This window comes from Artemia franciscana, unplaced genomic scaffold (genome assembly GCF_032884065.1).
Source record: "Artemia franciscana unplaced genomic scaffold, ASM3288406v1 Scaffold_858, whole genome shotgun sequence".
NCBI lineage: Eukaryota > Metazoa > Arthropoda > Branchiopoda > Anostraca > Artemiidae > Artemia > Artemia franciscana.
Genome location: NW_027068553.1, coordinates 126,534 through 154,224, shown reverse-complemented (window position 1 = coordinate 154,224; position 27,691 = coordinate 126,534). Strand labels below are relative to the sequence as shown.

General features: G+C 35.3%; 1 protein-coding gene across 1 annotated transcript in view; it reads right to left on the bottom strand.

Moving 5' to 3' along the window:
• LOC136043710 (uncharacterized) overlaps positions 1 to 27,691 on the bottom strand; it is a 69,107-nt gene that overhangs the window by 21,140 nt on the left and 20,276 nt on the right. The window contains exon 2 of the mRNA XM_065728602.1: positions 26,940 to 27,174. Coding sequence (XP_065584674.1) covers positions 26,940 to 27,174 — 235 coding nt within the window. The remainder of the gene's footprint in view (positions 1 to 26,939; positions 27,175 to 27,691) is intronic.

Sequence of the window (27,691 nt, the reverse complement as noted above, 5' to 3'; positions counted from 1 at the left end):
CGCTGCATATCAGCTTTCGTGCAAAATTTTGGGAAAAGAAATTACTGGCTGCGGTGAAGGTTTAATCTCTCAACTACTGTATTGCACATTGAATCTAAATATACAGATCGTTCTTCTTGGTGGATGCTAGGAATGTTTGTTTTTCTTTGGATAAAGGTAACTCGTTGTATAACACCCCAAAATGTTTTGAATGAACGCCAGGGAGTTCAACATTTACATCTCCGTTTTCTGGAACAAAAGATGAATGGGGACATAATAATTTAAAAAATTTACAAAGAGTTAAAGTAAAATATTGTCCCACAAAAAAATGTTAAGAAGACGAGAGATTGTCCACTAGTTTCACAACTAAATTAGTATCATTAGCATAAACAGTCACCCTTTCCAAGCCGTTTCTGAAGCAAAAGCAAATGGCATTACCATCTTGGTGTCTACTTGTTCATGTGTTCAACACAAATAATCCTCAAAACTAAGAAAATCAACATCATGACTAAAACATACAGCTCTTATTATGTCTTCAAATTTTCCAGATGGCCATGCACGCAAGGTCATAGTAGTAAATATCCTGCTTATACAGTCAAATTCATTTGCCCTCCATGTTTCATAAATCACCTTCAAAATATTTGCTTTGCTCTTTGTATTGGCAACAATATCTGTAAAGTTTCAAATTTTTGAGTTTGGATCAGTGTGACCAGCTGTGCATCATACCTGTCACCAACGAAATGAATTTTACTTGCTGTTTCAGGTATCCCTTTCAAGACGGCTTTAAGCAACCGCATGGCATAAATATGAATCGTTTCCCGTTTAGCTGGTGGCTTTTGGTAAACCAGTGGCGTGAAGTGTATAACAAAAGCTTTACATCCATACAAGCAGCATTTCTCTTTAAAGTTAGGGTTTATAGGCCATTCGTGCCAGTGGTTTCTCTTAAACAATTCATGCAGGGTAGACTTGATACCACTTCAAAGCGCCGACGTAGAAAGCGTTAGCTAAGAAATTGAAGGAGTATATGAAACGAGTGCATAGCTCAAAATATTTTTCAGCCATTTCAGTTCACTTTTAGTGCTGGAATCTATCCCACATCAGGGTTTTCTTTACTGTCATAAGCTTTAAAAAAAAACTCCGCTTTGTCCAATGGCATTCGGTTTTTATCCCGATTTTATTGAAGCGAAATTGATTGGGGTTACTTCCACTTTTGAAAAGGCTTTAATATCCCATTCGACAGACTAAGATTCAGCTTCAAGTCCTTTTTGCTTAGCTGCAAGTAAAGAGCTCGCAACTAATGGGCTGGCCCGCTCACTGGTTATCACTTTCATAAGGCATTCTTCAAGTATATTAATTGGGTTTGCATTACAATGCAATACAGACAAAGCCGGTCTTAAAAGCATCACCTGATTTTTGATAAATTCTGAGCTATCTTAGTGACATGGAGAATCAAACTATTAATTTATATTCATATTAATAACATGGTCATACAAAGCAGAAAAAACTGAGGTAATAAAAGGTAGTGCGTTAATTCAATTTGTGACTTCAAGATGGACAAAATGTAATTGTAGCAACCTCTAAGCCAGTAGATGTCTACTAGCCCATAGTATAAGGCAATTGAAAAAAAAACTATAGCGTTCATCTTCTTTGGTGTTTATTTAACAAGAGGCCTTGCACAATAATTACAAAAACACAAAACTACCTTTGACTTATATTTTGTATTTAGATGTCCGAAGGTTGTCCTTGTTATTATTATACCAGAGCTTGAGAAGTCAAAGAGTAAATAAAAAAAACTCAAAACTAAGCCCTTGGCCTATAAAAGGTAGCTAGCTTAAATGCACTTACCAGGAAATCTTTTAATAAATACTGAAATGATAACGTTAAAATTTAAAGTAAGTGTAGTGCAAAGATGGCGTACCAACAAGGAAATATCTGGATAACATCAGGGGAGTTAGGTAAGCGGATGGGAGTGAACCTGCAAGAACACTTAGTTCTGCACAGAATATTGATTTAGTCTTGAAAATTAAAACACTTTTTCTGGGTTTTATCAACTTGAAACTCGGTAGGATCTTAAATTAATTTACTGACCCTTGTTAATTGTAAGACCATTATTTCAAAACATTTAAAACAAATTACAAATGTTTTAATCCACTGACCCAGTTTCTCGATATTTATTTATATTTTGTAAGAAATAGATTTGTGACGGTTTCAATTTAAGTGTGCCAACCCGTTTTAACTTAGCGATAGTTGTCAAGCAGAAGTGGGGCAGTTCTCCGTTGCAAATTCCGATGTACCTGCCGGGAGAGTCTCCTTTACACTGCAGGGATCAGGGGAAAACCAGGGCTTACACTTCCTTTGTTTATTGTAATACATCCTAGGACGCTGCCAGATCGACTAGTACAGAATGATTTGATGAATTTTGCTGTAAGGTTGAAATCAAAAGGAGACATGAGCACCTATATCATCAAAATTGGTTGCAATTTTTCACAAAAAGTATGGTTAACGCAGTGAAAAAAATCATTTTGTTGCTCGGCAAACAATCTCGGGTGAATGGAGAGAAAAAAGCTGCTGACACTTTTGTGGATATTTTGAAAGTTCTTGACTATTGTGATAAAAATTCAGTGACCTTACCTGTGCATCAAGTCTAAAATATTTGATGAGAAAATTTTTGAGGAAATGAAAGATTGTAAGCCTGAGGTTGCTGTCATGCTAAAATAAATTCTGTTTATTGCCTTCCTGAAGTAGGTTCCAATAAAAATGACTCATGCTGATGCAGAATTCCTTGTTCCAAGTGGATCAAAGGCAATAGAAATAAGTAACGTTGAGTGTTCCAAAGTGTCTAAGCTGTATTTTGGGACCAGAAAGAATTTTGAAGATAGACTTGTTGTATCACTTTGGGTTGGCTATGATAAGCTGCCTGCAGAAGAGTTTAAATTTCTCCCGAAAAGGTATTTTTCTGCCATGGAGTTGGTGGCATAGCGCTCAATTCTATTTTGACTCTATTTTTGGTTGTTGCGGTGCTTTTGACCACACCTCCATGAACGATAATAGGAGCACAAAAGAAATATTCTGCATTTTGTGTAAAGGGAAAGGCTTTACATGCTGCAGTGTAAGATTATAATAAAGCGATAATCAGTGCTAAATTAAAATCAAATCGAATATTAAACCTACCCGGGCAAGGCATAATGAAGAAAAAAACAGAAGGATCCTCCTTCCTTATACGTTCGCCTCAATGAATCGAAATGGAAATTTGCTAAATTGGTTTGTGTTTTTAAAGGACTATTGTATATAAATTTGACATAATTTGTATTCAGGAGCACTTTGCAATTACTTTGAACCTGAGTCGTTTGGAATTATCAGCCAGTCGTAAAGTGTTCTAAATCATTGCACGTTACTTTTAGTCCTGTGGCTGGCCTCGTGGTTGTCTAGCAAAATCTGTGAAGTCATGTTTTCTTTCGTCAATTTTTGATTCAGCAAGTGACTTCTTAGCAATTTAAATCCAGAATTTTGTTGTGTTAAACGTTTATCTGCCCAAGATATATTTTGACGACTGATGTGAGAGACTTTTCCCATTAGAGTCACTTGTTTAACTAAATGCTTGCTAAAAAATAAAAGAGCTCTGTTTATGGTATGTCGTTACTGGTGACTTCAAATGTAATCTACCTGAACCACTTGATTCTTCTGGTGATTAGGATAGCCCAAGTATTATTTTTAGTCTGTTCAGTGATGACTATAAAGTTGCAAAGAAGAATGAGAGTTTAACTTATACCCATAATTTAGGTAGTACATCTAGCTCAGACCATGCTTGTCATACGTCGTCCGTAGCTATCCTGAAGGTTGTTGTTTGTAAGATAGGATAAGATAGATAAGATATTTATTTCGAAAAGATCACTATCACAAGCCCTTAAAGGGCCGAATTCGGACTTCGGAGTCGACTAACAAAGCAAACAAAGCAAAAAACACTAATAATAATGAACAATCAAATTATGAGTAAAAAAAAAAGGAAAAAAATCTGTCAGCCTAAACTTGAACAAATACAAGTCAGAAAAAAAGGGAAGGGGGCAAAAAAATCTAATAATACAGAAAAGAACAAGAGATAAATGTATATATCTACAAATTAAAAGGGACAATAAAAAAAGTCCAAAAATTCACAAAAAAAGGAACGAAGCATAAAACACACGTAAAACACATATGATTAAAAGGGAAACTAAACCAAAACAGCGGGGGGCAAGCAAATTAGTGTAACAACCTAGAGCACCTCACATGAAAAAAGGGGGGGGGGGAGAAACTAGTGGGCTATTTTATTTATTTTTTCTGTGATGAAGGGGACAAAGGTTTTTTCATATCTGGAAGTACTGCAGCGAATGGGGACAAAACTGGGATAGGCTCAGAAACAGCTCGGGGCTGTCGTAATCTGGATGGTTAGTGACGTTTGGGGAAAATACTTGCCGTCCGAGAGTTTCCAATTGTGATTTCAATTTGACGTCAGATCATTTTCCTTTATCTCTTACTGCTCAAATCGATGAGAATGGTCTTTCTTCTAACCGGCTGCCAAAAAAGCAATCTGTACTGTATGCGAATGACTGGGACAAGGCTTTTGCAGCTCTTTTCCAAAATGCATGCAATGATGCCGCGAAAGTTTGTATGTCGTATGATTTATTGATGCAGAGTTCAAAAAAATGTGTGTGATTCCCGAGCTAGGCTGAGTGTTTATTGCAGTAAACTTACTCACGCCCTAACTCATTCAGATAAAATTTGCATTACCTATTAGGCGAGTAAAAGCTGGAACCAAAGATCTCGGTCCGTCAAATAATTACATTTTGCGAAATATATATATATATATATATATATATATATATATATATAAATATATATATATATATATATATATATATATATATATATATATATATATATATATATATATATATTTTTTTTTTTTTTTTTTTTTTTTTTTTTGTGTTTGTGCTGTAGCATTGGTGATTTCTCTTTGCATTATATATATATATATATATATATATATATATATATATATATATATATATATATATATATATATATATATATATATATATATATATATATATATATATATCACTATCTTATATACCACTTCCTTTGCCGGTTCAGCATTATAAGACATAGTTTCCTGCTCCAGATCTACGTCTGCAAAATAGTTATAAAGTCGATCTCCGAGATTTTATTGAGTATGCTTCCAATCCAGGACTGAGTAGGCTATTACAAAGGGCCTTATAATTTCTGCAATCCGTAAACTGAAGATAAAAAATGTTAGAGGATATGATTGAATTTCAGCACAGTGTCTGCTGTTGAGTGGTGAATTACTTACGAAAAAAAAGGGTCCTCCCTTACCAAATGATATTTAATCTTGGAGTTGTCCCTGACAATCAGGTTTATATTGTTAATTCATGAGTTTTGAACTAAATTTGCACTTCAGGCCCACCAGTCCAATTTTCACTCCCGCCCTGGGTTTGATTACGCCCCTTCTGCTTTAGTATCTGCTTTGGTTGATGCACAAAATCACGGGGAGAGTTTTGCTTTAGCTCTACATGATGTAAGACGTATAATATATTCACTAATTCATGAGGAGATTATATTTGATCTGTGTTTGGCCCGTGTTGACCTCAGTATCCTAGCCTCACTGGCTGACATGTCTGAAAACCTGAAAAAAGATCTTAAGCATCTTCTACCAGCTAATGATTGTGCTAGTTTCTTATAAAAATTTGCCGTTTCTCCGTTTGGAAATCTCCTTCTCCTAGTAAAGAAGAGGGTAACACGAGGTGTTATTTCGTCACCAAAAGCATTTAATAGCCGGATTCTAAGGCTGTCACTTATTATAAGTCACTTCTGACTTATATTCTCTACGGTTTGATTTGTCTTTGATTGGTTATCAAAATGGCGTACTGAACCCGAGCCACTGTCTGCAGGGGTTAAAAGCTTTATTTAAGAGTAGACCCATAGTAGATTCAAGTATATTACTCAAAAGTCTGAAGTATTGCTTTTTAACTCGAAATCTGATGCTTGAATGCTGAATCTGATGCAATTTTTGGTTTGTATATGTCAGATGAATTTGTGTTCTTTGCTTTTCCGTTCTGTTTTTTTTTTCTGCGCTCAATCTGTTTTTTCATTTATGGATATTAGATACATTCATTCATTCCTTCAGTATAACCTTTCACACTAATGTAGACCAGTTGAAGAACTCATAAATTATTAAAGCTTAGTAGCATAAATTAAGGTAAGGTAAATGTTAACAGTAGTTTGGACAGATATTACTCCCCCTCTACTCTTAAAATCCTTCACTAGTGGAATTAGATCCAAAATTTCATTCAGGGAAAAACGTTCTACTAGACACAATGCTCAAAAATTCTCCCAAGAATAAAAATATGCCCAATCTTGGTTTTAGTTATTTTTGGCAGATACGCCTTTTCCCCATTGGTACAAAATATTTCAAATTTGCCGACTGACATTCGTTTTAAGCACTTGTTTCTCTCCTACATTCCATATTTTAACCTGCTTCAGCTTGATGAAGCCTGGTCACTTTTTTGTAGTGATCTTTCTTTATCGTGGGTCTTTGATTAATTAACATATTGGAAGCTAAGTGATGACAGTAGTCAAAAATTTTTTATAAGAACATTAGATGAAAATTTTTACAGAGAAATCGCCTACGGATTATCCTGGGTTCCCTACTCATTGACCATAATTCAAACAGAAGACTCTTCGAAAAGTGTGGTTCAGTCTCGCTTTTTAGGGCTATAATGAGAGAAAAGCTGAGATGGCTAGTGCAAAATTTACAGATGAAAGAGGATATATTGATGAAATTTATTCTTTTGTTTCAACTGTCTAGGGCTAGACGGAAAACAGGTCATCTACGTACGGGTAGGGAGGAAGTCGAAAAAAGAGATCTAAGTGAAAAGGGAAATTAGAAGGAGGATATAAATATGGATGCTTTGAAGAGATTGAGATTGAAGAAGAGTTTGGTTAGTTTTGTTAGTCTTGGTCGGCTTGGTATTGCGGTGAGTTGATAGTAGTAGTAGTAGCATATGCAACAATGTATTTTCTATCGACCGTCTCACTTTGGTATTTCAATAACATAACCAATACGTTTGCTAATTTATTACCCGTTTTAAAACCGTATACTATGTCTGTAATAACTTATTTGTTACAAATTAAAATTTCAAAATTCTGTAACCATTCCCGCTATCTTTCCCACGCTAAATGTACCTAGTCTAGATACCATCCTTCCCTTATTCTTCCTATCTTAGATTTATGATTCCTTTATAAAATTTCATGTTTGTAACTGGGACTATATGTCTATTTGTTCTTCTGACTGTAAAAATAAAATCGTAAGTTATTAATACTTCCGTCAGTCAGTTGCAGAGAGGTCGATATTGCTATTATTACTACCTTGTACTTTTTAGTTTAAAAATAAGCAGCAAGTATTCAATTATCAAGACATTAAAAACCTAAAAAAGACTTAACAGGTGAGTTATCCATCATGTAACCTACTCCCTGTTTATGTACCACATATTTCCTGCCTGGGTAAACTAATTCAATATCATTTAGGCTAGTATTTTTCAACCTTTAGATATGAGTCTCTGAAATTCCTAATAAGTCTATTACGAAATGTCCAAAATTGTCAGTCAAAACATCCATAAGATTTATTTTTTTCTTTACTTTTTAATATTACAAATTTTAACTATTAACTGTTAAAACAACAGTCCAAAAGCTATACAATAAGGGAAATAAAACATCTCAAATATGAAAAAAAATTTAGAACCAAACAACAAAAAGTCCCTGGAATCACCAATTATATCAAAGGCCTTTGCAATCCTATGGCAATCCTGGTTACAACCCGGTTTTCCGTACTTGGCGACTCTATTTTATCAACAAGAGTTGGATTCTTAGAGAGATTAAATAAAAAACACTGATTTTTTTAGCTGGAAGTAAGGAGTGACATTAAAACTTAAAACGAACAGAAATTACTCCGTATATGAAATGGGTTGTCCCCTCTGCAATCCCTCGCTCTTTACGCTAAAGCTTTTAATTGTTTTAAAAAGTAGAATTGTGGCAAAAAGTCAAACTTTAGCGTAAAGAGCAAGGGATTGCAGAGGGGACAACCCATTTCATATACGGAGTAATTTCTGTTCGTTTTAAGTTTTAATGTCGCTCCTTACTTTCAGCTAAAAAAATCAGTTTTTTTTATTTAATTTCTGAACGTTTTTGAATTAATGCATGTTTGGTTTTGGCTTTCCGCACATAAATTATTAAAATGAAATTTGTATATTAATTCTTTTTTGGCTAAATGGCTTTCTCTTAGTTTTGATCAGACGATTTTGAGAAATAAGGGGTGGAGAAGGAGGCCTAGTTGCCCTCCAATTTTTCGGTTACTTAAAAAGGCTACTAGAACTTTTAATTTTTAACGAACGTTTTTATTAATAAAAAATATACGTAACTTAAGAATTAACTTACGTAACAAACTTTCATAACCATATATTTTTATTATGTATATGAGGGGGTTTGTACCCTCGTTAATACCTCGCTCTTTACACTAAATCTTAACTTTTCTCCCAATTCTTTAAGAATGACCCCTGAATCAGAAAGGCCGTTGAATAAATAGTTGAAATTACTAAAAATACTTTAGCATAAAGAGCAAGGTATTTATCTTCTCCTAGATACATCGCTCTTTATTCTAAAGTATTTTTAGAACCCCTCATATGCGTAATAATCTCTGCTCGTTTTAAGTTTCAATGCTACTTCTTCCTTTCATTTGAAAAAAAAGTTTTCATGTTTATTTTTCATTGTTTTCTTATAGCAATGCTAGAGAATCCTGCGCCCTTTTCATTGAATTTTTCATCCCCCATGACAGATTTCTCCAAGGAAAGATCCTCCAACATAGCCCCCTCTCCTCAGCCCCACCCCCAAACAAAATAAAATCCCCCCTGAAAACGTCTGTATACTTCCCAATAACCATTACTATATGTAAACACTGGTCAAAGTTTGTAACTTGCAGTCCCTCCCCCAGGGAATTGTGGGGGAGTAAGACATCCCCAAAGACATAGTTATTATGGTTTTCGACTATGTTGAACAAAATGGCTATCTCAAAATTTTGATCCGTTAACTTTGAGAAAACAATGAGCTTGGGAGGGGGCATAGATGCCCTCCAATTTTTTTGGTCACTTAAAAAGGGCACTAGAACTTTTTATTTCCTTTAGAATGAGCCCTCTTGCGACATTCTATGACCACTTGGTCGATACGATGACCCCTGGGAAAAAAAAAAACAAAAACAAAAAAACAAATAAACACGCACCCGTGATTTGTCTTCTGGCAAAAAATGCAAAATTCCACATTTTTGTAGATAGGAGCTTGAAACTTCTACAGTAGGGTTTTCTGATACGCTGAATCTGATGGTGTCATTTTCGTTAAGATCCTACGACTTTTAGGGGGTTTTTTCCCCTATTTTCCTAAATAAGGCAAATTTTCTCAGGCTCGTAACTTCTTATGGGTAGGACTAAACTTGATGAAACTTATATATTTGAAATCAGTATTAAAATGCAATTCTTTTGATGTAGCTATTGATATCAAAATTCAATTTTTTAGAGTTTTGGTTACTATTGAGCCGGGTCGCTCCTTACTACAGTTCGTTACTACGAACTGTTTGACAATATTTCACCTATTAACTCTGACTCAATATATATGTATTCCTCTAAACATTATGTTACTAACTGGAGCTGAATTACCATGGAAAATTTAGCATAGTAAAGGTTTTTCAGAAAATTTAGCACAGTAAAGGTTTTTCAGCCCAATTAAGACTGTCAAAGCAGTTGAACCCAAGAAAAAATATCAATTCAGCAGAATTCAAAGTGAAAATACTGTGTTGTTGACAATTATTTCATCGATGGGTTCCAATCATCAAGGTTACCTTTCAGCAGAAGTAACAGTGTTAGAAGTCACTATTTTGGTAGGGAAAGACTCTTTAATGTTCACCCTGATACCACTATGTCGCCTGGTTGGCAGGGCCTCCCTGTCAGAGATAAGGACAAAGATAGAAGCTTATGGCCAAGTGGCGGCTTCAAACCCTCTCATACCCCTAGAAAAGCTCCAATCTCTTATGCCCAGTCTATGCCAAGTCATGGTATTTCATTTTGATTTCTAAGACGACCTAACGGTCTAAGGTTGAAATTTCAAGAAAATTTAAATTTACGTTGGAGAGATAGAATTTTAGTAAAAACTGAAAAAAATAAGTTTAACGTTTTGAGTATGATGGGAAGAGGGGAGAGGTAAAGATGGATCTTTGTGCAATCAGCCCTATTTTCTTTGTCCTTTAAGATGCATCTCAACACTAATTTAAATTTTAAATATCATTTTTTTTAAATAGTTTAATGGTCTAACGTTTGTGCACTTGGGGTTGCAGGAAACCCTATAGCCCCAAGAGTACTTGAAGATAATCATACAACTTTGTAATTTCTTATGTAAGATTCATTTTTGGGAAAGTTGGGGTACGTTTGATCGTGGATATCTTCAAAGTGACTAATAGTGTTTAGGTGAAATATCGGAGACTGTTGTAGGGAATGATAAACTAAATCAAACGACCATATGGACATTCACCTTATTGAAACCGCATCTAATTTCATCGGGGGGTTCCAACCCTCAAGGTCACCTTTCAGCACTGTTAGAAGTCACAATCTTGATTAGAAAGACTTTTGTAATGTCCACCCTGATATCACTATGTGGCCAAGCAGTCAGGACTTCCCTGTCGGGGATAAGTACTAAGATAGGAGCTTGTGACCGAGGGGCGGGATCAAACCATCTCATACAACACAAAAAGTTCCAACCTTTTATACCAAGTCTAAAGCAAGCCAGGGTATTTAATCTTGGGTTTCTAAAACGGCCTAACAGTATAAAGTGAAAATATCAAGAAATGTTCGGCTTGCATTGGAAAAATTAAATCGTAGTAAAATCTAAAAAATAAGCTATCGAGCATGATGGGAGGGGGAGGTAAACATGAATCTTAATGTAAACAGGACTATTTTCTTGGTACTTTAAGATGTATTCCTTATCACTAAAAGAAATTTCAAATACTATTTTGTTAAAATAGTCTAATGGTCAAAAGTTCGTACCTTTGAAGTTGCAAGAAACCCTACAGCAGTCAGAGGTAATAAAAAAAACTTTCCAATTTCTTATGAAAGATTTATTATTGGGAAAGTTGCGGAGTGTTTTTTTCATGTATGTCTTCAAAGTGACTAATAGTATTGAAGTGAAATGTTGGAGACTGTTTTACGGAATGATAAACTAAATAAAAAGACTATATGTTCATCCACCGTATTTTAAAGGCTTCTCAGCAATATCTTAGAAATAAATTATATAACTCAATTTTTAAGAGCCACTACTGCCTTTACTGTGGCCTCAACGGCAAATTTCTTGCAAATGCTACTTCTTACGACTGCTAAGGTGACTAATTGTGACTATTACCTGGTGTCGTGAATACCAACAACTCTGACTACCTGGAACTTTGACTATGTCTATGTGACTAATTGCGACTGTTGCTGCAACATTGCGACTGTGACTTCTTGCATTTTCATCTGCTTTCAGAAAATGTTGAGGGAGATAGACTAAAACAAAGCATGCAGACACAGGTTGTCAGGATGACAAAACAGAACTATCTTAGGGTTTAAGTAGAACAAAAAGCAGAAAGTTTCGGGGCATGCTGAAAAGAATGACCAGAGGGTAGTTAGAGCATCTATGGACTGCCCAATGTGAATACCTCCTTATCAATCTTGATCGCTTTATTCAGTATTACTTCTATTTTGAAATAGTTAAAATCCGCCCTTCATCTAGAGATTCCACTCCTCCTTCCCCGGGAGCTCTCATGGCAAGATTTGTAAACTAAAGAAATTTTCCAAGTGCTCATATTCAGAATTTACTTTTGAGAAGGGTAAAAAAGAGACTAGCAAAAGTAAGAATCTATGATAAATTAGAAACCGCAATAGGGAATAACTATTATTAGAGTTGCAACTGTGACAAATTACGACTTTTACTGTTGCCAGTAACTGCAACAGCTTATAACTCTGATTACGATTTCTTGAAACAGGAGCTACTTTTACTTTCAACTTTTAGTTTAGCGAAACAACTATTAGTAATAAATGCATAGTCTGCATGCTGGTTGTCAAAAGAGTAAATTAGTAATATCTCAGGAAGAGCTGAGGGTATTAAGGTAAATATTAGTGAATGGGTATTCTAGTTACTCTGACTATTTTGACTTTGACTTTTACTAAGGCTACTAGGTGATTTTGACTATAAATAATTGTGACTAAAAATGCCTTTAAATGTGACTCTCTGCGACTTTGCCTGTTTGAAAACAAGATAATATTGTAACTATGTCCAATTTGGACTAGGACAACTTACGCTTAAGAATACTGAGAAATCTTAATTCTCACAACTGTCATAATTTTTGCCTGTGACAGCCTTTGGCATTGACTTGAGCTATCTAACACTTCAAGTACAAAAGTGTTTCCACTAATACTGTTATTCATTGCGAGTTTCAAGGGACTACTTGTGACTGCTAGTGTAATCAAAGGGTTTTTATATTTATAACATTAAAAGCTATGAAAAATTAGTTGAACTAAGACATTGAATTTATGAGATTTCATGGAATTAATAAAAATATATATTAAATTTTCAGTGTACTTATATTTCTTCCTTTTAGAGTATAGAGGCTGCGTCCTCTGTGTGAGATTTCCCAAAATATCACATTAATATAATATGAAATTCTTATATTCTTAGGCAGCACCTTTTTGGAGTATTTTATGTCCTAGTTTGGTGTTTAATCTGTACTTGGCTAATTAAATTGGAAGGGATATCAGCAGTTTGTGTTAGTACAATATAAGAATAAGTGTTGGAAAACTGCCCCAGCGATTACCGCCTTAAAAACTAAATTCTAGGCACTTACATAATATAATATCTACTTATTCTGCTTGGTATTAATTATGAATATTAAAGCAATGAAAATGAATGCAGCACGACGAAAAAATTGGATATTTTCGCAAAGAAGCATTTTGTCTTTTATTTTTATGATATGCCAAGCAGAGCTAATATTTCTGATTAATTTAAAACCACTTTTATGTTTTAGGCTCCTAAGTTTAAGTCAATTACATTATCAACGTTCTCATCACAATTCCTTATCAAAATACTATTTTAAACCATTCAGATTAATCGCAGGACTATTTTTGATTTTGTCCTCAAAACCCTGATTTATTTCAATTACCCCGTGTGTCAAGTATGTTCATACACTGGAGTTCGAGGTCTGGGTCCCAATATACCTAAGAACAGCATAGAATCTTATAGGTTTGGATGCACTGAAACCAGAATCCAATTTCTGCAAATAAGGAATTTCAATTTTCATTTTTCGCAAGGAAGATATTTATGATATAATTTTTGAGAATCTTAGCTTCTACAAGTATATGAAATGTCTTAAGTAAAAAACCAAATATATGCCAGATATCTTTGGAAATAATTTTCAAAACTTCTTGCATGACCCACAAGATGGTAATTCATACTATAAAAGTGTTATATCTATAAGACATGTAAAAACCATTTTGTTATGTATCTGGCCTATAAAGAGATAATGGACTTCATACTGGAGAAAAATCGTACAGTTGTAAAATTACTACTAAAGTACTTTCCAAAGCGTGGAGGTTCATGAGAGATGCGACTTGTTTTTTTTCTACAGAAGCAAGTATAGACCAAAGAAAACAATTTTTTTCAACTTGATTCTGCAATAGTAAATATATATCATATTTTTCGTACAATAGTTTTGCTATATATTCCTAGTTCTTAACTTAGATCTTTGATTTTGATGGGTTAAGTGCTTATATAAAGCGTGTAGAAGTCTTTCAACGTAATATATGACCTGAAACTTAAACAGAAACTTATAAGACTCATGTTATTAAATGAAACACATAGTAGAATTTTCAAACTACAAAAAAACTTTAACAGGATTTTTAAAACCTTAAACACTCACAAATGGCATTCCCAGAATTTTTTTTTGTTTGAATAAAAAAAAAATAAAAAAAAAACAGGGAACATACGAAGGAAATTCAATAAATCACGGATTCAAGAAAGGAATATACATATGATATATAAAAAGACCCAAGCCACATTAGTCAGTGGTATAGTATGACGCCCCTGCATTCAGCCAGCATTTTGGAAAAAAAATTGTTAAGCCAGTGGACGAGAGCTGTCACTGTTCAAGCAGGGGCAGGGAGTCCGTGGTTTTATGCAGTAACATGCATTATCACTCTGGCACCGATTGGGGTCAGGGTAACAATGCTTAAGTGCTTTCTTAAGTTTGTGTTTCAGACGTATATTGAATTCTTTAATTCGGGAGTTTTTGAATTTTATTTAAAATCTCAATGTTTTTTAAATTACAAATACAAGCCCATTGGACTAAAAAGTTCGGTCTAAGGTTTTTCTCTGGTTTGAAATTATCTACTAAAGTTTTTTCTTGCTTGAAAATCTACCAAAGGTTCATATTTTGTTTTAAAATTCTGCTATAGGCTTTTTTCTTGTTTGAAAATGATCCACATTTATTTCTGACTTCTCAAAGTTTCTTCTAACGTTTTAGATCGAATAATTTATTTACAGACTTTCTCTATTTTAAAATAAGTATTTAACCTAGATTCGTCAAAGATGTGTGATTAAAATAATAAAAAACGAATATATTGCAAGATTTTCGTATATCATATATAATAAATCAAAATTGAATCACTTGGAGCTATAGTTCCTTACTTGAAAATTTGGGTATTCCTTCCTATATATGAAGGTTTATAGGTTGGTAAAAGGTGGAGGCGTGAGAAATTATTTTAGTATATATTTTTCAACGAAATGGTTTTTCTAGTTTCAAGTCTTATAGTTGGTGTATAATTCAGAACTATGAGAGGATATTCATGAAAAATTTGCAGACAGAGGACTATAAGCTCTTATTAATAAAAACTAGGAATTTCTAGAAATTCTAGAAAAAATTTCACATATATCTTTCATGTATAGGCTTTTCCCCAATATAGAGTCTATTATGATGGCATAAGCTAGAGTTATGAGAAAATAACTTCGCACATAGCAAGCAGTGTAAAGGGTTTATCTTAAGTATGAACACTCTGATTGGTTTTTATGCTAGAGACCTTAGCAAATATTTTAGTGAATAGGTAGTATGTCTAAGGCTTTTACCCATTGTGAAGTATCATATGAGTAGATAGAACTGAAATTTATAAGAAGGCTCTGCTGCATGTTTCATATTTTATTGGTTTTTTGCCACTGTCAATCTCGTAAGAGATTTGTAAATAATTTTTGTAGAAAAATAACACAGATATCACAATTTCAGGGCTTTTTCTTTAGTCTGAAATATCATTGCTTTGGTCAAAAAGGAATATCTTTTACTAGAATTTTCTCTTTTTGGCTGAATTGGTATTGTGATAGGAGGGATCTAGCCTTCCTTCTACAACAAGTTTTTTTACCTCATCCAAAAGACATCCAATGGCTGCTTTGTTACATTGGCTAGGCCTTATACCCCTGGTGGTGACATTACCTGTACAGCTTATCGGGGATGGGGGCATTATTGATCCTGGCCTTCCAATTTGACCAAAGACCTAAGGTAAAGCTTTAAGGGATTATTGGGCAGGATGTTCAATAGACCTTGATGCATTATATGCCAACAATGTTTTCAAAATGACGTATTTAATGAGTAGTCTGGGTATTAAGTTAATGTTGGAGAATGGTTGAGGGGGATCAAACAAAAGGAAAAAAAAGTGTATGCTGCTACTATAACCATGACTAATAGCACCATTGATACTTAAGGAAATGGTGCTAAGCTACTACTACAACTAATTTTAAAGGCCTATATTATTGCTGTGAAGCCTTCGTGTAATAATAAGGGGATATTAAAATAGCCAAAATGCACTGTGCGTGTGCTATTGCTACTACTACCACCACCAGTGTTACTATTACCGCTACTAACACTGTTACTATATCCTTTAATTCATAATTGAATTATTAGTCAGTTTCTTAGTATTCCTTTCTTTCTCTCCTGAATTTTCTTTGAAAGTAATTGAGCAAAAGTTTATCTTTTTTAAATGGATTATTTTCATTTCTGAAAGTCTGAATAAAGTGGCAATGCTGCAAGTGCCGTTCGTGCTTTGAGATTGAGAAAAGGTTAAATTGTTTTCACCTATTCTTCTCTCAGTCACACATTCAATTCAGTGTTTTTATTCAGATTTGTAGATGTTCAAAGGTATATCTAGATTATTTTTCATGTTTGAAGGGTTACCTGCCTCATTAAATCAGTTATAGACGATTGATTAGGTTCTTAAGAATTTTTCTCGGAAATTATGTCAGTTACTATATTCCGTGTCTGTCTACTCTTTCCTTTGGCAGGCTAAACAACATTTCTCCAATTTCTTTCTCTCTGCTTCCTCTTTTGGCTGGTCAAGTGATGTTTAAATCTATGTTTTTAGATATGTAGCCCCGTGTATAGAGTCTTAGGCTAGACTACTGTGACTGTTTGTCCACTTTAAATTCAAAATTTTCTTGGCTACTAAAATATATTTTGCGAAGTTATCAGTTCCGTGTTATCATTCATCAACTACTTATAAGTAGACTAGGGTACTTTGCCAGCAAGCTCCTTGAGCTTCGACCCAATATCCGGGAAAATATAAATATATATGAGGCTCCTATTCCAATACCATGGAGGCAGATACAATAGAAAACGGAAAAACCAGAAATAATAAAAACGAATTGAACTGATATCTTTCTTATGAAAAATAGGGTAAGTACCAGAAAGAAACAAACCACATGATCTGTAAAAACCGAGTATAATTTAGAAAGAGACTTTCTATTGTATCTACCTCGGTTAGCAACAATTTTAGAGTAACTTAATTGGATTTTCTTCTTGCTAACAGCAACAGCGAGAGTCCAAAAGAATTTTAGTGTTTTACTAATATTAATTCTTAGCCACCGAGATGAACAAACCGACGGGATAGAAAAAGATCCACAGATTAGAGAAGTAGTGATATTACTTACTTGTACTTGTACTTGTTTCAGGACACAAGCTCTTCAGCTCTCCCTGGCGCTATGATCTGGCAGACGGTTGAGTGCCAAGCCGCTCGGTCGTGTGTGTGTGGTGCACATATTTCAAGCCACTGCTTGTCCCATCTTCGGCCGTGTCGTCAGAAACCACCAATCGGCTCTAGGTCCACCTTGAGTGTGTTAAGCCAGGTCTTGACTTGTCCACCTCGCTTCTTCTTCCAGTGTTCGAGGGGTTTGCGGTATAGCGCCTTTTTAGTGAGGGTGTCATCTGACCTCCGACAAACATGGCCAAACCAAGTTAGGCGGCGTTTTTTTATTAGGGCTTCAATGTCATGCTTCTGGTGGCATCGTCTACGAATTTCGACGTTGCTAATTCTGTCTCGGAGGGAGACACCGAGGATTTGTCTCAGGCAGGAGTGGTCGAATACTTTGAGAGCATGAACATCCGCTGCTTTCAGGGGCCATGTCTCGCATCCGTAAAGGAGTACGGAGCGGACGGTTGCTTCAAAGATCTGGATTTTTGTTTTTAGTAGGACGTCTCTTTGTCTCCACAGGTTCTTCCTAAGTTGAGCAAAGACTATCGATGCTGATGATATTCTGCTCTGGACTTCCGTACTGCAGCCGCCGGAAATGTCGATGAGGGATCCCAGGTACTTGAACTGGTCAACGACCTCTAAACGGGAGTTGTCGATAGAGATGCCCCTTGTGAGTACATCCTCAGAATTTGTCAGAATTTTGGTTTTATCCTTACTGATCTTCAGCCCAACCAAATCTGCAGTAGCAGCAACATTACACAGCATGGCTTGCGCATGATCTATATCGTTTTCTAGCAAGGCAATGTCATCCGCGTAGTCAAGGTCTTTGATGGAGAAGTCAGGGCTTACTTCAACGCCTCTGGCAGATTGCATGGCGCGCTTCATGATCCAATCGATAACAAAGTTGAAGAGGATGGGGGACAGGATGCAGCCCTGTCTCACCCCGAAATCGATGTCGAAGAGGGAGGACAGCTCTCCATCAGCTTGTATACAGGCACGAACGTGTTGGTAGTATGCCTGAATAAGGCGTATCAGCTTATCAGGGACGCCGTCCTCTTGCATCACAGCCCATATGCCATCTCTAACGATCGAGTCAAAGGCCGTTATAAAATCTATGAAGACGGCTATAGTAATCTGATTGTGTTTCATGCGGTGTTCGAGAATTTGCCGGAGTGTAAAGAGCTGATCAATGCAGCCCATTCCTGGCCGAAAGCCCGCCTGGTTCGGGCGTGTGGTCGTGTTTCTGATTGAGCTGAAGCGGTTGAGTAAAATCATGGCAAATATTTTGGCAGCGATGCTTATGAGCGATATCCCCCGGTAATTCTTGCATTCAGCTTTATCCCCTTTTTTATACAGGGGGATGATAATTGAAACTTTCCAATCGTCTGGGAGAACCTCCTGTACCCAAATTTTCTTGAGCAGTTTTTCTAGGTTCTGTGCAAGAAGCCTGGGGCTTGCCTTGTAGATTTCTGCTGGTATGGCGTCAATTCCCGGCGCTTTATGATTCTTCAGCTTCTTTATTGCTGCCAGGATTTCCTCTTCGTCAGGGGGCTCTATTTTGACTCCTGCGTATTGGTTAATGAGCGTTGATGAAGGAGGTGGGGGAGGTTGGGTCACTTGAAGATTTGGAGCAGGTGATGAAGGGTCGACTTGGGGATTTAGGAGTTTCTGGAAATGGCGCTTCCAACGGTCAACGACTTCGTCACGACTCGTTAGGATGTTACCGTGTTCGTCTCTTACAGAGGCCGAGTTCTTCGACCTCTTCCCAGTGGACTCTTTAAGCAGCTGATACAGTTTCCTAGTATCAGACAGGCTAGCTGCTTTTTGCATCTCCACCGCCATATTCTCCCAGTACTTCCTTCTGTCTTTTCTGCCCGACTGGTGACATAGCTTGCGTAGCTGTTTGAATTCAGCTGAGTGGCGTGATGGTAACAGACTTTTCTTCGTTGCAAGTCGGATGGTCTCTTCGGACATCCACCGTCTTCGCTTTCGCTTCACTCTTCCAAGAGTTTCGAGAGCTACCTCCTGTAGTGTATTTCGGAACTTCTGCCAATCTTCGTTAACCGACGACCCGCTCGAGTTCCCGTCCTCAGGAGACTCATTTGAGTGTTCATGCTCGAGGGTGGTGAAACGATTTGAAAGTTGAACACGGAATTGTTCTACTACTGTCGGGTCCTTAAGACGGGCAACGTCAAATCTTTTTGGGGGTTCCTTCCGTTTACGAGCCACTAGCCTGATCTTCACAGACATTTTGACCAAGGTATGATCCGACCCGCCCTTGGAACCTGTGTCAGGTCCTCTGTAGGCTCTGCAGTTCTGGATCGAGCTTCTCCAACGCGACGACACGAGTAGATAGTCCAGCTGGGAAGACGTCCTCCCATCTCTAGATCTCCAGGTTATGACGTGTGAGGGCTTGTGTTTGAAAAGGGTGTTTGCTATTACAAGGATGTTCGCTTGGGCAAATCGGGCCAACCTGGTACCTCGTTCGCATCTTTCGCCGTACCCGTGAATTCCAAGGCTCCTGTCGCCGTTTGCCTGTCTGCTGCCGACGTGTGCGTTGAGGTCGCCACCGATAATGAGGAGGTCACGTTTGGGGGTCTTTTTTACAGCTTCGTTGAGTTCGGCGTAAAACGTATCTATTGCTTGTTCAGAGCTGACCCTTGTGGGTGCGTAGACCGCAAACACTGTAACATTAAACAGTTTGCTTCGGAATCTAGCTTTTGCAAGGCGAGATGATACGGGCTCCCATTCTATTAGAGCTTTTTGTGCTTGGATGTTAAGGAGAAATCCAACCCCTGCACTGCCACTACCATCTTTGGGTCCTGAGTTATAAAAGAAGAAAGAGTTCTCTGAATCTGGTGTTGCTATCTCATGGTTTTCTAGTGTGTCATTTATTCTTGTCTCTGATACACAGAGGATGTCGAGGCCTAGGCGATGTATTTCACCAGCTATGAAAGTCTGGGTCGTCAAACATTTCATCGAACAGACGTTCCAGCACCCTATTGCAAGGGATTGTCTTCGTTTCAACAGGTGTCCAGCTCGCCAATTTTTCGAAGGAGACGCCGGTAAATCATCCAACGCATCGCTTGTCGGGAATGCCGTAGCTTGTTTTAACACTCTTTGACCTGCTTTTTTCATAACGTTTCGTGGGAATATTATTGACCGACAGGTCCCCAGTCCGTCGGCGCCTCCACACTTTAGCCATTCTTTCGCTAGGCATGTAGCTACGGAATGTTGCCACCGCTTCACCACTTTGAGGTAGTGTGGTCGACTTCCCAAGGATACACTAGAGACGGAGATACAGCTTCGGCGACCCAAACCGCACCATAGCCGTGCTAAGAGAGGGCCTCGGCTGTCATCTTGATTCCCATCTAGGTAACCCCAGGCAGAAGTAGTGATATTACTATTAAATGAAAGACATTCACACTTTGAAAAATTAAGAAAAAGTCCAATCGCATGAAGTTTAGATGATACTGTTTAAACAGACAAAGAGAGCCCTTTTTTTTTAGTCCTACTGATCAAAAGAATATCATCCGCATAGGTAAGATAAGAAATGTTTACAGAATAAAGGATGCAATTAGGTTGGATAGAGGAAAGGACATATGATATACAAAGTTTGAAAATAGAGGGGGAGAGAACAGCACCTTGCCGGACCCCACGTCGTACTGGAGTTTTACTCTCTGAAACCCTCATATCCATTTAATCCGCAAAAAGGAATTTGAATACCAATATCTAAGAAGAAAAATTACCGATATTTTGATACCATGACTAAAAAGGGAAAATATAGCTTGGGACTGCGTAACAGTTTCAAAGGCTTTGGAGAGATCCAAAGCACATAAATGTAACTCAAATTCCTTTTTAGCAGCCTCAGTAAGAACATTAGCCCAAACTCGATGAGCGAGCTGGCAACCTACCCCAGCTGAAAACCCAATCTGATATTCAGCAAAATATGCTGAAAAATTAACTGATGGGAAGAGAAGATACTCAAAGATTTTGCTTATATTGCAGTAAACCATTATTGGCATGTAAGATGCACACTCAGTCGGAATCTTTCCTCTTTTCAGGATCGAAGTAACTGTTCCGCACAAAAACTTTCAGGCACAACCGAGGTGCATAAACACATTTGAAACAGAAGTTGTAAATGTTGGACTAGAGCTGGACAATCAACATTTAGGTGTTTGGCACCTAAGGTCTTTGGCACTATACGTATGCTGTAGCATTTTCGACTATCTCATGTCAAGACAAGCCTTTGCCTGATCCAAAGATATTGTTTCCTGAAATAACTCTCTTTGATACCACGGCTCATATAAATCATACTTTTATTGTGAGCCAATTGGGGATCTCGCTGTCTATGTAGACTATGCAGATGCATAACCAGAGTCCGAATTTATCATCTTGCAAATTAATAACAATTTGTTTTTTATAAAGTTTGCTCATTGCCTGGCTGCTCATCATCTCGTATGACTTTACAGGGAACTCCATATAAATTGTCTTTCTGAACAAACCTTTTCATCTATTTACTGTGGTAATTTTGATACAGTTAACATGTAGTTCCAAAAGATCTTCTCCGTGTCTGAGAAGCCTTCACCTTGTTTTCGTCTTGGATCCAATAGACATACTTCCGAAAATTCAACTAGCCCATTGGATTTTCGGTGAATTCAAACTTTAATTAGTGAATGTGCTTTTTAGTCGCTTTAAACAAATATTTCAAGTGTCAAATAAACCAACAAAAAATAAAATCACAAGGGTTATTGAAAAATAAGGAAACTCAGAAAACGAATGATACAAATATTGCACTGATAGAATAGCTGAACTGAAATTGAAATTCCGCACTTTTAATTTTAACAGGAAAGATGCTACTGCTCTATTATCAGATGAAACATAAGCCAAATTCCTTAACTGGCTCAAACTTATTTCCATTTTATTATCGATCATTTTTTTCTGTCAAATTTTCGTGTTTATATTTTTAACTAATTAATTCGAAGTTACGTGCCCCCTAGTGGATTCTGCAAAGATTTAAACTATAAGGTATTTATTATTGAGACTATGCTTAGGCCAGTGAATTCCCATATATATTATTTAAATAGATCGTAACTATGCGCCAAATCCAAAACAAAATTAGCTTCAGTTTTGCAGGTGTTTAACAGAGTTATTGAGGCTACTTTGAATTAGCTAAAAACAACCCAAACCTTCAGAAAATACGGGTTTGGTAACGGCAACCAGTGCTAAATATATACTTGGAGGGAGACAGAAGTCTTAATATGTATTTCAGAATATCTAAGGCTAAGGAAACCATGACAAAACAAAGAAATAAATCTTGAAATCACAAATAGGTCTAGGGAAATTATAAACAGATTTCACCCATATAAAAGAAGGAATCTTAAGCAACAATTACAATTAAGAAAAACTAAATTAAAAGGAAAATAAACTAGAATCTGAAATTGAAAATAGTTCAAAATAGATATAAATCTGAAGCAAACTAGCGAGCATATATACTATTAATAGTCACATATACATTTAGCAAGCTATTAAAAGAGCACAGAAAAGCAGCTGGAAAAACAAGATTATAAATTTAAATTGTACTTTACTATTTTGCTAGAATAATACTTTGGCTAGTATCTATTGCTTTCATTTTTTAGATTTACACTTGCTATTCCCACGAAGATTTTACAAGGCTTTGGTAGGAATATAGATTTATTTCTTATATAATACCATAAATATAATCAGTATTTAAATTAACAGTATTTTGATTCACTGATAAATATGAGAGAATATTTAAATTTTTTTCTTGATTCAATGGTCCATTTTGTGCAACCTTCATCATTAGTAACGGTAGTTGATTCTTGGTACTGTTAAAACTGGTCCGGATGACACAAAATATGTTGTGCTAAAGCTAAAGTAGACTTTTCAGGAGGCCTTTGGGCCTCCCATAGAAAAAAAACAGTTTGTAAAATGCAAATCATAAAACTATAAACTATAATCTGAGAGCATTATATATTGAATTTTGGTGTCAAAAAAAGTTGGTACGTTCGACCGGTCTGAATTTTTCCAAACGAGCAAGAAATGCTATTCACTTTGCTCACCAAAACACTACAACTTTTATCGTTCTCAAAATCTGTTTATTTTGTATTTTTCGTTATTTCGTGGATAAATATAATTGGATAGCCAATTCAAAATAAAATGTTCCTGAAAAACTAAAATTCACAGTCAATATACTCTTTGGACCAGAACCGATACACCCTATCAACCAATGATCTAACTGCTCCCATTTTAACCAAAATTAGATGACCTGAATTCAAATTTAGATATCTTTCGTTATGAATTAGTTTCTTATATTTTGAAAATGTAAAGCGTTGTCTTCTTTTTCTTAACAAAATACCCCGGAAAAACAGCCTTTCCGCTTTTTCAAATTCAAGTATACATTTTTCAATCTTTATTAAATAGTTCATATTTACATGACTCAAATCCATATTCCCAAAATAATAAAATGTCGTAAATAAACTGACCACAGAAACAAGAATTGAGATAACACCCTAAATAGTGCCCATTTTGTTACATCCAAGAAAATCTTAGCCAAATTTAGACTTAAAAGAGTACACAGGGGTAAACCAAGGGCCTGCTGGTAAATTCTCTGAATGAACTAAGAAGAGCACTTGTAATCCAAAGTGACAAATTTTATTGTAATTTCAAAAGTCATGCTTGCTATAGTTACATGCATTAACAGATCAAAATGCTTCTATGTTATTATAGATTTTTTGTTTTGTTTTTTAACACAACAGTTTGTGTACGTTGATATAACATCAAAACTGTAGAAAATTGTATTTTCGTTGAAGCGACCATTGGTTAATTTATTAATAAAATAATTTAAATTTTGCAAAAAAAGATATTTAAGTGCCTTAAAATTGACGAAAAAATGTTGCCAGCCATTTTCCTAGTTCGTAAGCTGGTGAGTATATAATTAATGCAATAGAGCAAAGAAGAGCACTATTCTTATAAATACTGGAAGACGTAATGACTCCCTCAAACTTTACACAATGGTCTGGATTACTATGAAGTATATTCTGCTTAAGTTAAAGTAAAAATTTTGTTTTGCTTAATAATTCCAGAGTATTATCTATTGAAAATCCATGCTCATTAAAACATTTTACAAATAATTTGTACGTTCCACCGATGTAAAATTTACTATACGATCAAAGAATGTCAGAATTTGAAAACACCCAAACGGTTAAGCAAGGGGGCTGATTACCCTGAAATATCATCAAAATATCCTAAACATACCTTAAAGCACAAACTTTTTACTTTCAGTCGCTCTGTAGATATTGCTAATATTCCCTTTTCACACCCGGAGAGCGCGTAGTGTTTTGTTTTGAGAATTATCAAACAGTTTATGGTAACGAACTGTTACCAGTTCATGGACTTGGAATTTTAATACCACTAGTTACATCTAAAGAATTACATTTTTATGCTGATTTTAAATATATAAATTTCATCAAGATCAGTTATACCCATCAAAAGTTACGAGCCTAAGAAAATTTGCCTTATTTTAGATAATAGAGGGAAACACCCCTTAAAAGTCATACGATCTTAACCAAAATCACACAATCAGATTCAGCGTATCAGAGAACTCTATTGTAGAAAATTCAAGCCCCTATCTACAAAATATAGAATTTCGTATTTTTGCCAGAAGAAAAATCACGGATGCGTGTTTATTTGTTTTTTTTTCATTTGTTTTTTTTTTCCCAGGGGTGATCGTATCGACTCAGTGGTCCTAAAATGTTGCAAAATGGCTCATCCTAACTGAAATTAAAAGTCCTAGTGCCCTTTTTAAGTGACCGAAAAAACTGGAGGGCACCTAGACCCCCTCTAACGCTCATTTTCCCCCAAAGTCACTGGATCGAATCAGGGCACCTGAGGCGACTTACTCCCCGCAGTCCCCTTGGGAGGGGACTTACGTGGGGGGATCTTTCCATGAATGAACTTCTCATGGGGGAAGAGACTTTCAATGGACGGGGCGCTGGATTTTCTAGCATTATTTAAAAAAACAATGAAAAAATAAATATGAAAAGTTTTTTCTTCTGAAAGTGACGATCAGCATTAAAATTGAAAACGAACAGGCATTATAACGCATATGAGGGGTTTACCTCCTTGTAATACCTCGCTCTTTACGCTTAAGAATTTTTAGTAATTACAACTACTTATTCTACGGCCTTTGTGATTCAGGGGCCATTCTTAGGGAATTGGGACAAAATTTAAGCTTTAGTGTAAAGAGCGAGGTATCGACGAGGGGCGAGCCCCCTCATAGACGCAATAAAAACATACGAATGCAGAAGTCCACTACGTAAGTTAATTCGGAAGTTACGTATATTTTTTACTTATGAAAACGTTCGTAAAAAATTTAAAGTTAATGCCTTTTTAAGTAATCAAACAATTGGAGGGCAACTTAGCCTCCTCCCTCGCTCTTTTTTCTCAAAATCTTCCGATTAAAACTATGAAAAAGCCATTTAGCCAAAACAAATTAATATACAAATTTCATTTTAATTATTTATGTGCGTAGAGCCAAGATCAAAACATACATTAATTCAAAAACGTCCAGAAATTAAAAAAAAAACAAGTTTTTTAAATGAAAGTAAGAAGTGACACTAAAACTTAAAACAAACAGAAATTACTCCGTAGATGGAAGGGGCTTTACCTCCTCAATGTCCCGCTCTTCACGCTAAAGTTTTTAAAGTTTTAAAAAGTAGAGTTAAGAGAAAGAGTCATACTGTAACGTAAAGGGCGGGGCATTGAGGAGGAAAAGCCCCTTTCATCTACGGAGTAATTTGTGTTTGTTTTAAGTTTTAATGTCGCTCCTTACATTCATTTAAAAAAACTTGTTTTTTTTGTTTAATCAATCCTAGAACGATACTTATATGATATTTGGACTATTATGTAAAAAAGATTCATCTAAAATTTTGATCGGAAACCTTTGGAAGAGTGGAAAAAAGAGAGGCGTCTTGTTCCCTCCTATCACCTGTTAATTAAAAAAGAGTCCTAAGACTTTTGCAAGTATGTATACATATATGTATATATATATATATATATATATATATATATATATATATATATATAATATATATATATATATATATATATATATATAATATATTCTCTGAGGCCAACCTGACTTTCATACATAATGATGATAGAAGGTAATAAGCTTACCTAAGCTATGGATGTCAGGTGACTGATTTTTCTTCTAACGATAATTTCGACAGGACCTGTGCCTGTCATCATCAGGTTAATTCCTGATGATGACAGGCACAGGTCCTGTCGAAATTATCGTTAGAAGAAAAATCAGTCACCTGACATCCATAGCTTAGGTAAGCTTATTACCTTCTATCATCATTATATATATATATATATATATATATATATATATATATATATATATATATATATATATATATATATGTATGTATATATATATACGAACTTAGATTCATTTAATATATATATATATACATATATATATATACATATATATATATATATATATATATATATATATATATATATATATATATATATATATATATATATATATACATACATATATATATATATATATATATATATATATATATATATATATATATATATATATATATATATATACATACATATATATATATATATATATATATATATATATATATATATATATATATATATATATATATATATATATATATATATATATATATATATAGATATACATATTATTCATGTACTAGACGTTAAATTATTTTTATTTCTTGGTCTTAAACTTGCTCTTTTTTGTTTTTACATACGCACCTTTTGGAATGCTATTAAGCAACGGCTTAATAAATGCATTGCATGGGTGTTCATTTGGGCTTATACAAGCATGTATTCCGTAAGATTTTCGGTTAACTGACTCCATGTCACTATACAATTGGTCATCTGGCTCAATTAACACGCCTGTCCATTGTAAAAATCTTTCCAAGTGCAAGGTTGCAGAGAATGTGAGTCCATCAAAAGCTCTGTATTCCAAAAAATTTCTCTGTCCTTCCTAAAAAAATTAATACATTTAAAAGTATGATTTACAATGGTAGTAGCTTCCAGTAGCTTTCAGTAGCTTCTAGAAAAAAAGTAATGAGATTAATAGTAACAGAAGGGGCGTAATGTCAAATTTTCAAACTTTTCGAAAAGTAGGCAGGCAGGTAGATAGGTATGCGTATATTCCATCCAAAAAAAAAACTACTAAAATTGTACTTACAATCAATAATATACTACTCAATTTAGGGACCTAAAATGTCCCTCTTCAGCAGCAAAACAACAACATGTAAATGATAACTATTCATTCAAAATCAAAGAATTCAAAATCAAAGAGTTATTTACTGTTATTCATTTTCATCTTCACTGACGAGACGACAAGAAAAATTTTTTGGATTATTTTCAGAGTTCCCATAGAATGTACCCCCATGTCTAAATGATGTTTAAATCCATTGCTACCTGTGGAGAAGAAAAAATGGCAAATCGTATTGCCTGCATATTCTTAACTCTTCCCTCAACTATAATTAAGGTAA